At 37.1% G+C, this 17,992-nt stretch overlaps 1 protein-coding gene across 3 annotated transcripts in view; it reads right to left on the bottom strand.

Annotated features, from left to right (window-relative positions):
- The window catches only part of MAN1A1 (mannosidase alpha class 1A member 1), a 174,329-nt gene that overhangs the window by 98,947 nt on the left and 57,390 nt on the right, over positions 1-17,992 (bottom strand). For all 3 annotated transcript variants that reach the window (XM_055535050.1, XM_055535049.1, XM_055535051.1), the window contains exon 5: positions 10,932-11,012. In XM_055535050.1, the coding sequence (XP_055391025.1) occupies positions 10,932-11,012 (81 nt within the window). The remainder of the gene's footprint in view (positions 1-10,931; positions 11,013-17,992) is intronic.

Below are 17,992 nucleotides of genomic sequence, written 5' to 3'. Positions count from 1 at the left end.
TGAGCTGTAAGAATTGAAACACAGAAGTTAGCAGCAATTTGTACATTAGAGTAATTATGGTTATTATTATATCAAGAACTTAAATATGTTAAAATAATATTAAACAAATAAATGCATTAACCAAACAGAACTTAGAAGAAAAGGTGACAATCTCTTTTGCTTATCTGTTCTAACCCTAACTGTATACCTAATGGCATGAATGAAAAACAAAAGTGTTTATAACAAAGAGCTGTGAGAAAATTCTTGGGTTCTCTGCCCTATCATTAAATATCTTGGATTTCCTCATTTTGCAGGACCCTGGAATTAGTCATTATTTGTACTGCTCCAGAAGAACTGGATAACTCAAATTAAAATAAAGATCAATTATTAAGTTAAAAACAAACATTACCCTCAAGGCTTAGGTTCTCTTTATTAACAATGGAAAAGAATTTTCAGCTAAATTATAAGATGAACTTCCAAATGCAAAATTAATGGTGGTATATCCAGAGAAGGGCTTCTCAAGTGGCACTAGTGGTAAAGAACCCACCTGCCAAAGCAGGACACATAAGAGATGTGGGTTTGATCCCTGGATTGGGAATCATGAGCGGATCTCTCTAGGAGAAACACTTCATGACGTAGCAGAAATGGCTGCAGTTACTAGGATACTTAACCCTAAAATTTGTCAATGAACTATCTTCTAAAATGTTTTAAAGAAAAAACTTTAAAGAAATACATAAAACTATACATCTGCATCATAAAGTGGTAACACAAGAAAGCTCTTTAAATGAAATCTTCAAAAGACTTACTTTAGACTCACTTGCTATACACTGAATGTTTCCTCTCCTCCCAAAATTCAAATGTGCAATCCTAATCCCTAATGCAATGATAATTTGGAGATAGGTGGAGGCTTTTGGAGGTGGTTTATGTCTTGAGAATAGAGCCCCCTTGGATGAGATTAGTGCCTTTATAAAAGATACCCTAAAGAGCTCTCTCAACCCTTCTGCCATGTGAGGACGCATAGAGACGCTGGCCATCTATGAAATAAGAAGCTGGCCATCAGGAGACACCAAAATCTTCTGGCACCTAGATCTTGGATTTCCCAGCCACCATAACTATGAGAAATAAATGTTTCTTGTTTATAAGCCACCTAGTTTATGATAATCTACCATACCATTATAGCAGCATGAATGGACTAAAGGAAATTCAAAACGAATTCACAATTAACGAAATTACAATTAAATTTACTACAGTTATCATAGACAAAATTTCATCTAGTTATAGCTGAAAAGAAATAGCTTAGCACAGGTACATAGTTGCATTAAATCTAACTAACTAGTTAATATGCATTTGTTTACATTTCTACTGCCAACTCCAATCATCTGTACTAACTTAAGGCTCTACAGTCATGAATGTTTATCCAACAATCATATACTTAAATTTCATACTGCATGAATATTCTTCTCCTTTTTAAGTAGTGACCTTTGTTCAGTACACATTTCCATATGGATTTATAAATATTATGTAAAGTGTTTATATCTTAGGAAATTTAAAAATAGGTTCACTGATGCTTGGAAGGTTTTTTTCTTTTTAAGACCAGTTATGTTTTTCAATTAAAATACATTGCACAGGAAGCCATGCAGATAGTTTCTGGCAAAATCTCCTTAGTCACTCATCCGATTTGTGATGTCATCCTGGATTATGACATCACTCAAAACTGCCCTATTTTTTACATCTCTTATTTATACATTCTACTGTACAGCCTTAACTTCCAGAATGTCTAGTTATTTGCTAAATTACTGCTACTACTGCTATCCGACTTCAACTAAACAGGCAATTTAACCAGTCGATTTTCTATCACTCACCTGATTTTTTTCATACTGTCTTAGACTTGTTCTTGGACTTCATGGTCTATAATTTTAATACTCTTTTTTGGACAATACCATATAAAGTCCACGTCTTTTTTGGTGTCTCTGTCTCATCCGTCTAGCAAAACTCAACAAAAGCAAACCAGCTACCTTCTCCTTGCTTGTATCTGAACTGCTGAGCACTGCTGGAGAAACAAGTATCATACACCTGACGACTGATGCCGCAATGAAGTCATGGTCTCCCACCAAGATGCTGTCCAGAAGCTCTACCATGTTTCTCTAGTCAGCCCTCTTTAGGATGACAATTTCAAAGTATACAAAGTCATCTGAAATGTCTATTCTCTCCTCGTGAACCTCAGCAACACCCTGATAATTCTTCATACAGTTAACAGGGACCATTGGATAATAAATATCTCATATGTTTGCCACCAAATCTGCCGAGGCACTCACACATACGCCTATCTTCTCCTCTATTCTCTCATACTGCAATGAACGTGGAAACACTCTATAAAGTTGTCCTCTGAATCCTCCCCTCCCCTACCTTCTTAAAGATCTCCTCTTCAATCAAAATCAATTTGGATTATATGTTATTACTCTACCAAAAGTACTTTCAGTAGAGTTATCTATGACCTCTATATAGCTATGTCCAAAGATACTTTTCAGTCCTTGGACATCCTGCCCTAGCAGCAACCTTTGACACCTTTGACACAACTGAATATTTCCTCATTTTTCAAATATTACTTTCCCTTTGCTTCTGTGATAATCACATTTTATTGGTTTTCCTCTTACTTCTGGGATTACAACTTCCAACTTCTTAGTCTCCTTTTCTAGCTCCTTTCTCTCACTAATGCCTACATGTTTAGGCTATCTCTTTTCAATCTATATATATTCTTAGCAGCCCCATTCCCTTCTATCCATTCAATTATCATTTAGCTGTTGATGACTCATAAGTCTGGGCTTCCCAGGTGGTGCAGTGGTAAAGAACCCACTTGCTGATGCAGGAGATGCAGGAGAAGTGGGTTTGTTCCCCGGGTCAGGAAGATCCCCTGGAGTAGGAAATGGCAACCCACTCCAGTATTCTTACCTGGAAAATTCCATCCATGGTCAGAGGAGCCTGGAGGGTTACAGTCCTAGGGTCGCAGAGTGAGACATGACTGAGCACCCATGCATGACTCGTAAGTTCAAGATTACAGCCTACTTCTAGCTCCTATGTTTGAGATCCCTAATGTCTGGCTGCTACTTGGTATCCTAAAGCTAGACTGTCCGACTCTGAAAGCCAGCTCTGCTATTTTGTATGCCCTTGGGTAAGTTACTTAACTCTCAGTGCTCTGTTTCTTCCTATATAAAATGAGGATAAAAACAATATCCACTCTTACTTTATAGGGCTCTTATAACATCTGGATTAATATTTGTCAACGGAGACTACTTCCCTTGTTCACTGTTTCTGCAGCACCAAGTGCAGTGCCTCAAAGTAGGTATTCAATAGCATATGCTGATTCACTCAACACATGAACTCAACAGATGGTAAATTATCCCAATTCTCAGGAATTTTCTACCAGTCCCATTAAATTTAAAATTCCTTGCTATAGCTACCTCATGATACCTTTCTAAAGGACATCATAGTAATTTCAAAAGAAAAAACATACACAGAAATATTCCTGGAAAAATATAGCATTTGTTTAAATCACACACATATATACACATACAAATTTAGTATTAGAAATCCATGTCAATATAATTCAGGCAATAAAAATGATATGAAGCACTGGTTTTAACAGGTATTGTAAATTATGAAATGATTCAACATAAATCTAAACGCAAACATATTACCTCATCTTTTACATTAGGTTTTACAAAACAAGAAGTACCTGGCCTTATGAAGCACTTTAACTGAAGAGAATAGTGGCTGGACGAAAAACACCAGGTCCACAAGGAGGGCTCAACACAGCAGGATGATGCCAAAGAGCAATGATCAGCTTGCCCACCAGACAACTCAGGGCTGGTGACAGGTGCTTCTGTTCTATAAAGTACTTTACGTCTGTTTCTCAGCTTTGCTGTTTGAAATTTGGAAAGTTAGAGAGGTCTAGAATGATGTTTCTTAGAGAAAAAGAATTTTTGCAGACGTGCTAGAAGGGTAGCCTTTTACTTGAAAAGTTAGTGAAGATATGTATTCCTATCCCACGATGATTCCTATTCCTATCCCTATCTCTACTTATTACCCTAGGGCCACAGGATAGAAGTCTTTTCCTTGTGGTGCAAGCTAATTCCAGTTTGGGAACCCTTCAAAAAGGTCTCTTCCTCACAAATTCCTATCTTCTTCTTCTCCTGGCAGTTGGGAAGGCTACACAGTTTAACCCAAGTCAGCGGCCACTGGGGCTGTCATTAACACTATTTACTCCCAGGCAGGCAGAGGAACCATAGATCAAATTGCCAACATTTGCTGGATCATCGAAAAAGCAAGGGAGTTCCAGAAAAACATCTATTTCTGCTTTATTGACTATGCCAAAGCCCTTGACTGTGTGGATCACAATAAACTGTGGAAAATTCTGAAAGAGATGGGCATACCAGACCACCTGACCTGCCTCTTGAGAAACCTATATTCAGGTCAGGAAGCAACAGTTAGAACTGGACATGGAACAACAGACTGCTTCCAAATAGGAAAAGGAGTACGTCAAGGCTGTATATTGTCACCCTGCTTATTTAACTTCTATGCAGAGTACATCATGAGAAACGCTGGGCTGGAAGAAGCACAAGCTGGAATCAAGATTGCTGGGAGAAAGATCAATAACTTCAGATATGCAGACGACACCACCCTTATGGCAGAAAGTGAAGAGGAACTAAAAAGCCTCTTGATGAAAGTGAAAGAGGAGAGTGAAAAAGTTGGCTTAAAGCTCAACATTCAGAAAACGAAGATCATGGCATCCGGACCCGTCACTTCATGGGAAATAGATGGGGAAACAGTGGAAACAGTGTCAGACTATTTTTGGGGGCTCCCAAATCACTGCAGATGGTGACTGCAGCCATGAAATTAAAAGATGCTTACTCCTTGGAAGGAAAGTTATGACCAACATAGATAGCATATTAAAGCAGATATTACTTTGCCAACAAAGGCCCATCTAGTCAAGGCTATGGTTTTTCCAGTGGTCATGTATGGATATGAGAGTTGGACTGTGAAGAAAGCTGAGTGCCGAAGAATCAATGAACTGTGGTGGTGGAGAAGACTCTTGAGAGTCCCTTGAACTGCAAGGAGATCCAACCAGTCCATCCTAAAGGAGACCAGTCCTGGGTGTTCACTGGAAGGACTGATGCTGAGGCTGAAACTCCAATACTTTGGCCACCTCATGCGAAGAGCTGACTTATTGGAAAGACCCTGATGCTGGGAGGGACTGGAGGCAGGAGGAGAAGGGAACGACAGAGGATAAGATGGCTGGATGGCATCACAGACTCAATGCACCTGAGTTTGGGTGAACTCCGGGAGATGGTGATGGACAGGGAGGCCTGGCGTGCTGCGATTCATGGGGTTGCAGATTTGGACACAACTGATCGACTGAATGACTGAACTGAACTGAACTGATGTGGTGGTAACACTGCATTCCCTCCCCCAACCCTTTAAGTTACAGTGACCAAGTGACTTGCTTTGGCCAATGAGAAGAGAGCTGAAGTAACAGGTGTTTTCCCAACAGCTGCATTAAAAGACAGTGTGTGGTTTTCTAGGTTTTCTTTTGCTACCTCCCCACCCTCCAACACCCTGACTCCTGTCTTGGCAAATGCAAATGACTCAGATGGCAGCTGGTCCATCTGTGTCTGGGCTCTAGGGGGAGGTTGACGAGAAGCAGAGTCGTGGGCAGACCATGTGGCACACACTGGACAGAAAGTGGGTAGAGCATATTCTTGTAAACCACTAGGATTTTTGAGGCTGTTATTGTATCATTCTAGTCTCTTCTAACTGATGTGAATTTGCAGCCCTATTTCATAAAGAAACAAATTTTCTGAGTTTCCCTCTCCTTTAGGTGCCAAGCCCTCTTGTTTGGTCTATTATCTTTATCAATCAGATGCAAATCTATACCAGCTTCGGGCATTTATATATTAGCCATGAGTAAGTTTTGGAGCTGAAATTATTGGCACACTGTGGAACTGCTTTCATGAATTACTGAGATAAAGTTCTCATAGCTAATAAAACTTCTGTGTTTCAAAAACAATCATAAATACAGGATAGAGCTTTGTACAGAGTGAGACATATAGCAAACCTGAGTTAAGCAGTAGGGATGATTTCTATAACTCAATGCAGTACAAAAAAAGTAGTATTTTCATTTGACTAAAGTGTACATTATTTTAGAATCAATTCCACGTACTCCTAGATCCTTTTTAAAGTATAAAATAAACTTCCAATCTTAGTAAAATATTCAACATGAAACAATTTAACTCATTAACCATGGGAACAATGACACATTTAAGCAAAATTACTGTCATCTAATATTATTTTGCTAAGTTAAACATTTTTAAATGAAAATATTATTTATTTAGTTTATCATACGTCTTTATTTTATAAAAGTTTCAATAGTAAATTAATAGTTAAAGTATATGTAAGGAACATCACTAAATAAACTCTACAAAATTGATGTCTAGCCCCCGAAGCCACCCCAAATGCCTGAATCCTATTATGAGGAAAAGAAAATAAATTTTTCTACCACTATATTCACAGTCTCAATCTTATTTCCCTCCTCCCCACTCCACGATCCTTCCCCCTTCCCTTAGGTTTACCCCCTTGATATTCTTAAAAGTAGTGATATTAGCTACTTCTTTTTCAGGAAGTTCTTTAGCAATTTTTCCTACTGGTATGTCTGGAGCAGTGGATTTCTTTTGGTTAATTTGGGAAAACATTCTTTTGCTGCCTTCAAAATGAAGGCTATCTGAGTAAACTGATCTAATGTAAAAATCCATTATGCATGTTTCCCCAGTCTTGGAGCAGATACCCTTGTTTCTTTTATTCACTGGAAGCTCATTCAATCTTTTTAGCTTTGATGAGTTGACTTTTTGTTTTTCTACTTCACATACTTAAACCGTATTAACTGAATGTTTCCTCTGAGAATGAAATACCTGGTCAGTACTAAATGTTCTCTCTCAATTTATAGTTTTTCAAATCAGGAAAAGCTTTCCTAAGTATTTTATTAAATTATCAGTTTCCATAGAGCTTGTATATTTCCTCTGATCCTCTTATCCACCATAGTGAAATTATGTCCTTTTTTTTTTAAACTCCCAAACATTTTTTCTTCATACGCTTCCAACAGAGCCTGAATTTCCGGTTTAGAAATTATCTATATTTGGTCTTCATGGGATACAGAATTCAAGCCACATGGAAGACTCCTATCATATCCTCCCTTTCATTTCCCAAGACCCTCACGGGGCCACATTAACTAAAACAAACAACTGACCTTTCTGATAGGGCTTTGCATCTTGACAAGGGTAGAGAAAATCAGTGATATTATTATTTCTAGGATGTCCCAGAATGATTGTTCAACTATAAAGATCCTCTCTGGCACCTTGAGAGTGTTAGGTTCAATTTGTTCTTCAGCCTTTTTCTACATGTCTGTGACACGACTGTATCCCATTAAATTAATTTTCTGTTCAACACAACCATCGATTTCTGTGGTAAAACAAACAATAATATTTGATATAGTCATACATGTTATTTTCTACATGTATCATTGTCTCTTGAAATGCCTTGTTTCGCATTTGCCGATTTTCAATGTCACTTTTGCTTTGTTACTCTTAATCAACATTTCCAAAAATTTGTTCTGGGAAACAATGTTTGTAACTCAGTGTTAGCAGATGTTACATTAAAAAAAAAAAAAAGAGTTTGTAGTTAAGTAAGTATGGGAAACACAAAGATAAATAAAATTAGTTTCTTTTTCTGTGACTTTGAATTTCTAAGAAAAAATATAGGATGTAGTTTTTCCTAATTTATTTTTAGAAGGTATACAGATACAGATTTGTATCTGTATCTGTATCTGTATACAGATTTATTCTGCCATATCTAAGGTGATCTGTAGAATATAATTTGGGGAATGGTATTCTAGAGGCTGCTATTTACTATCTTCAATAAAGACTTTAGTTTCCCTCAAACTTGTAATAATACAGCAATGCTCTCTCTTTTATTTTTAATACAATTTAGTGTTTGGTATTCATCTTATTCTTATCCCATTGGTTTGTACTTTTTGTGGTTATCTGTATTTCTTACATAGACTCTGGAAATCCTGTTACTTGGTTTTAAAAAAAATACTACAACATATTTTAACTGAGCTAGGGCATTTTAAGTTTTGAAAATGTATTTCATGTGTCTATTCTTCTTTTGGTAGGTTTAGAGATTCATTGACATTCTCCATTATTGCTCAGTGTTTCTAACTATAATTTTCCTGAGGTATGTAACCCAAAGCAGTGGTTCCCCTTCTGTTTTTGCAGCATAAATTTAAAAATCTTGAGCTTATATCAATGTAGGCCTATATACTTCTGAAGGTGATTTATAAGATGCTCTCAGAACACGCCTGAACCTCAGCGATGAAATGAGAATGTTAAATTATGGTGATTTAGCAGTCCCTCTATGAGATAATTTAGGAAGATGAATTTTCCTAGACTATCTTAGTAATACCTTGATCTACATAAAAGTGTGTAGCATAGAACTTTATCAACAATCAAAAACCAACGAATTCATAATGTGGCCATGTTGATATTTTCTATTAAATGAATGCCTAATTTTTCATTTTGATATGGAGACAAATAGATGAAGCTCAGACTTATGGTAAATAATTTTTCCTTGATCTTATTCCTGTTATTGGTCAAATGAAAGGTAACTATCAGTGATGAGGTAACTGGTAGGAAGAAACAGGAGATGATGGTAAAACAGTCTAATACTAATTGTTTCTCATCTGGCAATCTCACTTTAAAGAATAAATGTATTTATTGGTGATTATAGCTACATTATTCAAACTATAGGAATACTGAAAACAACCCAACTGTTCAACATTTAGGGAACAGTTAGCAAAAACTGTGGTGAGAAGATGAATCTTTAAGAACTAAAATTAAAAATATATTCTATATAAACACACAAAAGTATATAAGAGAGGAAGTTAAGCTAAGTTAATTTTTACCATAAAATTAAAATACAGAAAATATAGATAAAATTAATACAATGTTTGCACATGGATAAGGACAAAGCATATATACTAAAAGAATAATTATTTTCAATGGAAGTGTTCTTTATGGTCTTTTGCTTACTACAGTTAGCTAAGCATAGAATTTTAAAATACTCTTACAAGGTCTTAGACAAATGATTTTATCCAGGCAAACTGTATCTGTGGGTATTATATTTTTATCAGTAAATAAATATGTCTCTAATAAGAATACTCATATATAGAAACAAACACATAAACTTAAGACACTGTTATGAGTGAAAAAGTACCCCAATTTACATGAAAAATATTTAGAAGAAATACATAACTGCTTCTCTTTGCATGTTCTATTACCCTATCTGAGTCCAGATACAATGAAGTAGTCCTATTTCCTCCAAATTGGCTCACCCCCACAGAAATGATGACGAGAGTTAAAACCAAGTACACCACATCAAAAGTAATGAGAATATGCAGACACTGGGTACGCAAAGACACAAATGCTAAAAGCAGAAATTTGTTCAGTAAAAAACCAGTAGCTAATTTTAAGTAGGAGTTTTTGAAATTATGGATTCCCTTGCTTAGTGTTTAGAACTTCCTAAACCAAAATGAACAACTGAAGTTATTTGGGACTGGAAAAGGGGAAGAAGAGGGATAACGAAGAACAGGATTTAACACAGAGGACAGATTAAAAGGAATATAGAAGCCATCTATATACTTTGAAAACCTCTATGGTAGAATAAAATCTAAAGTGAAAGACAAGCTGTTTTGCTATTAGTAGGAAAGTACCTGAGAGACAGAAACAAAGGAACGCAGCAGCCTTTCTCATTAAACGTTTATTGCTCTGCTTAAGCTTGTTTGAAGGAGCACAGAAACACATGGACCAGTATGCTAGGTCAGATCCACTCTTGCCCCAGCCAGACTGCTGAGACTAACACAAATCTGATTGATATGCAAATGAAATATGTGACTGTTTTTCCTTGATGTCAGCTTCTAACACTGTTGACATTAAAAGTGAGGTCCACTAATAACTCTTAGTGGACACTTAGGTTGTTATTCATAAAGTTGCCCAAAGCCTTTTGAGGAAATAGCATCTATGCTCTTCATGAGCATGATACAAAAATCTCTTCTTAATCTACTGATAAAAAGCAGCTAAAAATGAAAAATTTCTTCTTTGCTCTGAGCAGCAGATAATTAATGAAGCCTAACCTAGGAAGAGCTGCAAAACACTTTACAAGGACTTACTGGCCTACAGGACTTCTAACTGGGAAGCAGAATATCTCACTCATTTTCTTAAATACTAGTTTTTATATCTCACTTGCCAAGCTTTCTTTATTTCATTTTTTTTTTTTTAATTAAGCTAACATTATACTAACATGTCTGATGGCTCAGTGGGTAAAGAATCTGCCTGAAATGCAGGAGACATAGGAGACAGGGGTTCGATCCCTAGGCTGGGAAGATCGAAGGAAATGGCAATCCACTCCAGCATTCTTGCCTGGAGGATCCCATGGACAGAGGAGCCTGGCAGGCTACAGTTCATGGGGTCACAAAGAGTCAGACACGACTCAGTGACAGGGATATATACTAACGTTAAAATAATTTTTAAAGAAAGAAATCCACAAGCTTGCCACTCCATTAAACCTTATGACTTTGTCCACAGGCATATATAATTTGTAGTTTTAATCACATGATATGTAACCTAATAGAGCCAGGCTTTTTTAAAGGCATTGTTTAACATTTTTTGACATGCATGTTCTGCTGAACTTTCCCAGTGTGCTCACTTAATTAGTACATGATAAAAGAGTTCAGTATACGCTAGAGGCCAATCAAAATGTGAAAATTTAATGGATACCACAAAAGCCATACAGAAAATATGATATTAAGACACTCATAATTCCCATTTATAAGCCACTTTCCATCTTACCTCTGCTCCAGACAGATAGTAGGCTGAGATTAGTCCACCAACAAAGCGTATATTTACTTCAAAAACAGAAACTTCAGCATTCTGTAGGAAACAGAATAAAAGATGTTCATATGTAAATGGTAGGATATAATCGAGAAAAATATCAGCATGAAAAGTGCATGAAATATTTAAATTTTCTTCAATCTTATATGCTTGCTCAGAGAAATTTATACACGAGAGGAAAAAGCTTTGTCTTTTAACTGTGTCAAATATATGTAAATATTATAGATAATTTTGACTCTTAAAATAACAATTATAAAAATATTTATAAAATGAAGTTATTTCCTCTCTCTATTCAGCAGAGGTTCAGTGCAGTTGCTCAGTCGTGTCCAACTCTTTGTAACCCCATGGAGTGCAGCACACCAGGCCTCCCTGTCCATCAACAACTCCCGGAGTTTACCCAAACTCATGTCCATTGAATCAGTGATGCCATCCAACCATCTCATCCTCTGTCGTCCCCTTCTCCTCCTGCCTTCAATCTTTCCCAGCATCAGGGTCTTTTCAAATGAGTCAGCTCTTCGCATCAGGTGGCAAAATACTGGAGCTTCAGCTTCAACATCAGTCCTTTCAATGAACACCCAGAACTGATCTCCTTTAGGATGGACTGGTTGGATTTCCTTGTACTCCAAGGGAGTCTCAAGAGTGTTCTCCAACACCACAGTTCAAAAGCATCAATTATTTGATGCTCAGCTTTCTTTACAGTCCAACTCTCACATCCATACATGACTACTAGAAAAACCATAGCCTTGACTAGACAGACTTTTGTTGGCAAAATAATGTCTCTGCTGTCTAGGTTGGTCATAACTTTCCTTCCAAGGAGCAAGCGTCTTTTAATTTCATGGCTGCAGCCACCATCTGCAGTGATTTTGGAGCCCCCCAAAATAAAGTAAGCCACTGTTTCCACTGTTTCCCCATCTATTTGCCATAAAGTGATGGGTGCAGATATCATGATCTTAGTTTTCTGAATGCTGGGCTTTACGCCAACTTTTTCACTCTCCTCTTTTACCTTCATCAAGAGGCTCTTTAGTAGAGGTTATAATACTCAATATTCTCTGTGCAGATGTGACAGGCTTAGGATATTCTATTATTCTGTTCTGAGTTATTTTATTTTATTCATTTGCCTGTTTGGCCATAAGGGCTCTTTACACATTGGCTGGTAGTTCAACATTATTCTATAACTCTTCCCACATCAGGATCTGAAGTTGGAGTGGCTTGGGTTCTAGTGCTGAATCTCAAATATACTGCTTTTGGTCTGGGATGGTCATATTTCTTTGAGAATAAGTTTCATCTCTAAGTAGAGGATTATATGTTGGACTTCCCAGGTGACTCAGTGGTAAAGAATAGTCCTGCCAGTGCAGGAGACGCAGGAGATGTGGGTTCGATCCCTGGATTGGGATGATGCCCTCGAGTAGGAAACGGCAACCCATTTCCAGTATTCTTGCATGGAAAATTCCATGGACAGAGGAGCCTGGTGGGCTACAGTCCATAAGGTTGCAAAGAGTCAGACACAACTGAGTGAATGAGCAATAATATATGTTGAACCTTGTTAAATTAGCTCTTATATACACCAATAATAGCTTGCTTCTATTATTATTTACCAAGTACTATATCCTGCATTATAGAGTCATATAGTCTCTTTATATGACTAAGTCTTTTAATCCTCATACCAACTGTATGAAATAACTGCTATTCTTTTGTCCCTTTTACAAATGGAGAAACAAAATTATAGTGGTTGTTGTGACTATTTTAAGGTCAGACAACTAGTACGTGGTTGAATCAGGATTTAAACTTGAGTACTCTGATTCGTGGTCTAGGGCTCTGTTTTTCTCACTCCTGTCACCTCACATGATAATGCATCAGGTATCCTTGTTAATGGTCATATAATTCTGGTTTATAATTAGTAATTATTGCCAATAATAATTTCATAATATTTGACTATTACATTCTATTATAGACAATTTAGCACAGCTAACCTACAATAGAAGTTAGATACACTTTGTTATCAAACCAAACTTTGGGTCTGCTTGCCCACACAACAAAGCCAATCTACTGACACTGGATTACAGTGAGGAAAAGTACAGTGCTTACTGCACAATGCTAATGAGAACAAGGGCAGCTCATGCTCAAAAGACCTGAACTCTCGATGGCTCTGAGGGAAGGGGTTTTAAAGGCAGTGTGAGGGAGGGGACTGTAGGGTGCATGATCAGCTCATGCACCATTCTCAGGATTGGATGGCGTCAAGGTAAAATTTCAAGCATCATCAATATTCTGGTTTCAACTAGACTAGGGTCTATGTGCTTACAGTCAGCAGTTTTCATCTGGGGTGGGTCTGTTTCCTGTAAAAATAACACAGGAATGTGTGCTAGGCCTTTATCTATATCTTTCAGGGAACTGGGAGTTCAGTGATTACGCTATGTGGCAGATTTATAATCTAAATTGCTACCAGGTTCCAGGCCCAATAGCTATTTTTTGTTTCTACATTTTCACATTTCCTAATCATTAACTCTTGAGCCAACCTTTTGAGACTCAAGAGAGGCCTGGAAGACTAAAGCAAAAGTCTTTTGCTTCAAAGGATAGGGACACAGCTGCTTGTATATTGTTTCAACTCCAAGCTTTTGTTAGCTTCTTTTCATGGTCATTGGGCCTACGCAATAATTGTTCACTTTTGCCTAACATCAAATCATTCACTGAAATCACAGAGGCTAATAGCAAACTAATATATGGAGTCAATACCCAGCAGATGAGCTTAGTCACAATTTTTGGAGAAATTATTTCCTTTAACAAACATTTATTAAGCAACTACTATGTGCCAGGCACTGTCCTAGGTTCTAGGGACACAGCAATGAAACCTCAGGTCCTCAACTTATGGAGTTTACATTTTAGTGGGAGTCTACATTTTCAGGAAAAAAAGGATATGTATTTTTATTTAATTTCCACATGTTCTCTCTAAAAAGGTGTAAGGATCTCACAAATTAAAGCTAAGTAATTGCATAAGTTACAACTTTGTTTTTCAAAAAATTTCTTGCAAAAGGAAGATCATGAAAATTACTTATAAGAGACAATAACTAGGTTAGAGTTAGGGAAAATCATCATAATATATGACTCTCTGGTGAGTTCATTTAGTTGTATTCCCTAATTTCTAATATGTACCTAATACCTAATATAATTTGATTAGAGAACTTTACATAGTAATAGTTTATCTGTGATGTGTATCACTCTGAATGAGTACCATACAAATATTGGTAGAAGCTTTAATATTCCACAAAATTACTGATATGGAAAAAGGAAGGAAATTATTAATTTATTTTTGCTCACACAGCCATATTCTTATGTCTAAAGGTAATGTCTAATAATAAAATCTAATAAATAAAACCCTCAAATCTTATCACTCTCAATTTGTACTTGTGGTTTTTAGTTTTTAAACCTAAGAACAGTCCTCCACATTTCTGCCTATTGAAGCATATTGATTTTATATTCTTATTCTAGCTTTGGGTTCATTTGCTATCCATTCTCTTTTCCTCCTTTGAAAACTTTGGATAACTGGGACTTTCCTATAAATATCTGATAAAAATTATTGCAAAGTAGAGGACTGAGCCATGTCAAACACCATCATAAATATATTTTCAGCAAGACATCAGTCACTTACAGGGTACAGCTGTTCAACCAGTTATTGATCCAGCAATGTGTTCTAGAACCTAAATTCTATTTATCTTCCTCTGTCCAAAGATATTGAGAGATGGTTTTGCAAAGCGCCCTGCTCAAGGTCAGTGCTTTGTCTTTTGAATTTCTCACATCTAATAGTTTGCTGAGCCCATCCAAGAAGCAAATCTGGCTTGTTAGTGAATCCATGCAGGTTCCTAGTTCCTTGTGTTCCTGTCATTGAAGATCTCATTCAGGAATGTCAAATCACCATTAGTCATACACAATAGTCATCATACTTACCTTCTTTTGAAAGCCAAAACTACATTTGAATTCCCAATATATAATTTTTTATCCTTTTTTCCCCCCAAAGTTAAATCCAACTTATTTGAAGCCTAAGTTTGAGAGCTTTTAACATTTGGGGTTATACTATGTTTTAGGTAAGAAGACTGAAATTTACATACTTTAGGTCACTCTTTACAGATCTGTAGATGAAAAGGACTAAGAAGATAAAAACATAACATCTTGCTTGGCTATAGTGGGGGCAAAAAACTATAAAAACACTGCTCTAGAGGCAGAAAGACCTGGCATCGAAGGTTGGTTCAGGAGACAGCTAAATGTGAGATCCCAGGCAAACCACATATCCTGAGTCTTGGTTTTCTCATTTGTAGAAAGGGACCATGCACTTCTTACGGGGCACTATGAGTCTGTGCATTGCACACACTGCCTGGCACAGGTGAAAGTACCCAGTAAAGAGCTGCTGCCCTTACACTGCACAAACCTCAGCTGAAGTAAACCAGTAAGGCCTAGCTTCCTCAGGGATGAATAGCAAATCAGAAACTGCAGAATCATAATCTTCTAAATACTAGAATGCAAACAGATCCTTTTGGGAGTCATGTCCCATACCCTTATAAGTGAGTTATGTTTCAAATCCTTTTTTTGAAATATAGTATCCTGACCAAACTTCCTTTTGTGCTTAAAGTACTTTATACGATATCTGGATTTTCCAAAGTGAACTTCTACAATCTGTGGGTTTGAGGCCAATTTTATAAATGTCTTGATTCTAATTTACATGAAAATAATCTTATTAAATTTGAATGAAGATACGCATCCTATTAATATTAATGCAGCATCTTTTCGATGCTCTAAAACTTCTCCAGTGATTCACCCTAATGACAGAAGAGGGGTCTGGGCAGGGAGAGAACAGTATGTGAAGGATGGGAGCCCCAAACAGCCTGCAACACTAAAATTTTGTGTGATTTATCTTAACAATGTAGATTTTGTAATCTCCTTCAATCCGTGATTTTTTTACATATGTAATCTTTAAAAAATTTAAAAAATGGGAGTATAAGTGCTTTAAATGTTGTGCTAGTTTCTTCTGTACAACATCATGAATCAGCTACATGTATCCACATATCCATCCCCCTCCCTCTTGAGCCTTCCTCCCATCTCCCGACCCCATCCCACCCCTCCACATCATCACAGAGCATCAAGCTGAGCTCCCTGTGCTATACAGAAGCTTGTGTTTATTTTAAATGAGATTAAATTCCTTAAATCTTTAAGTCAGGTCGCATTTTAAGAATATGCCCTACGTATCCTATGGTGTCTAGTACACAGTGAATGTACACATATGAGTGCCAGTTTGAGAAGTAGATCCAGTCTTTGTTTAAACTGCATGCACAATGGATGAGAAAGGGGAAGGTGGACATTTTCGGCTTAAAGCCTACCCACAAAACTATGTGGGCTAGAAAAACTGCTCTTTCACTTTGACTTTCCTCTACCAATAGCTGTTGAATCAAAGAACACACGTAACCAGAATCACACATAAATTAAATAAAATATGTAGTATAATTAAGTTTGCAACTAAAATCAAGAGGTAAAATCATGCAAAAACTAGGCTTCCCTACTAAAGTCTCATATTGCCCAGGGTGTCTTAGACTGGTAATTTCCACATTAAGTTAACCCCTTTCCTTAGTATTGCTGTCCTCTGGCATACTAAGTATGTGTATATGTGCTTGCTATATACAAATGTATATACAGGGAAAGTCACTCAGTCGTGTATGACTCTATGCAACCCCGTGGACTATACAGTCCATGTAATTCTCTAGGCCAGAATACTGGAGTGGGTAGCCTTTCCCTTCTCCAGGGGGTCTTCCCAACCCAGGGATCGAACCCAGGTCTCCCGCATTGCAGGCGGATTCTTTACCAGCTGAGCTACAAGGGAAGCCCTGCAGCTTAAGAGAAAGATAAAAAACATCTGACACTTGCAGCCTATTTTCTCCGTTTGGGGGCCGCTAGCCTTCCTGCCTATTATCCTTTCATTCTCCTGTTTCTTTTACGAGAATTATGTTGCCAAGGGCAAGGGGTTTTGTTCTTGTTCCGTAACTGCTTCTGTGCTGATAAGGGGTGTCGTACCTAAATTGGTGAGGCAACATATTCTCCTAACCCTCATATTCAGGGTCTCTGATCCACATATATATATCAACCTCCTTCTATGAGACAGGATGGTATTTTAAATAACTCAAAGAAATTTATTAGGTTGCATTTTTATAAGCAACTTATTCACTTTTTTTTTTTTTGCTTTTATTTATTTATTTTTTTTAAATTTTATTTTTAAACTTTACATAACTGTATTAGTTTTGCCAAATGTCAGAATGAATCCGCCACAGGTATACATGTGTTCCCCATCCTGAACCCTCCTCCCTCCTCCCTCCCCATTCCATCTCTCTGGGTCGTCCCAGTGCACCAGCCCCAAGCATCCAGTATCGTGCATCGAACCTGGACTGGCAACTCGTTTCATACATGATGTTTTACATGTTTCAATGCCATTCTCCCAAATCATCCCACCCTCTCCCTCTCTCACAGAGTCCATAAGACTGTTCTATACATCAGTGTCTCTTTTGCTGTCTCGTACACAGGGTTATTGTTACCATCTTTCTAAATTCCATATATATGCATTAGTATACTGTATTGGTGTTTTTCTTTCTGGCTTACTTCACTTTGTATAATAGGCTCCAGTTTCATCCACCTCATTAGAACTGATTCAAATGTATTCTTTTTAATGGCTGAATAATACTCCATTGTGTATATGTACCACAGCTTTCTTATCCATTCATCTGCTGATGGACATCTAGGTTATTCACTTATTCACTTTTATAAGCAAATTATAAGATGATAGATTTTAGTATGTGAAATAACAGGCTTGACTATTTGAATAACAAATTAAGGTTGTAGAACAGATTCAGCCATGGATTTTGATTGAGGAGTTATAGAGGCACAAACTTTCCTTGATAGATATATTGCTCCTTTGCACCTTCAGGCTTTAAGATAATATTTAGAATCAAACCTGCATCAAGTTTAAGGAACTCTCCTTAATTCTTAAC

Source organism: Bubalus kerabau, chromosome 9 (assembly GCF_029407905.1).
Source record: "Bubalus kerabau isolate K-KA32 ecotype Philippines breed swamp buffalo chromosome 9, PCC_UOA_SB_1v2, whole genome shotgun sequence".
NCBI lineage: Eukaryota > Metazoa > Chordata > Mammalia > Artiodactyla > Bovidae > Bubalus > Bubalus kerabau.
Note: the sequence above shows the minus strand (reverse complement) of the source record. Positions and strands in the feature narration are given on the sequence as shown.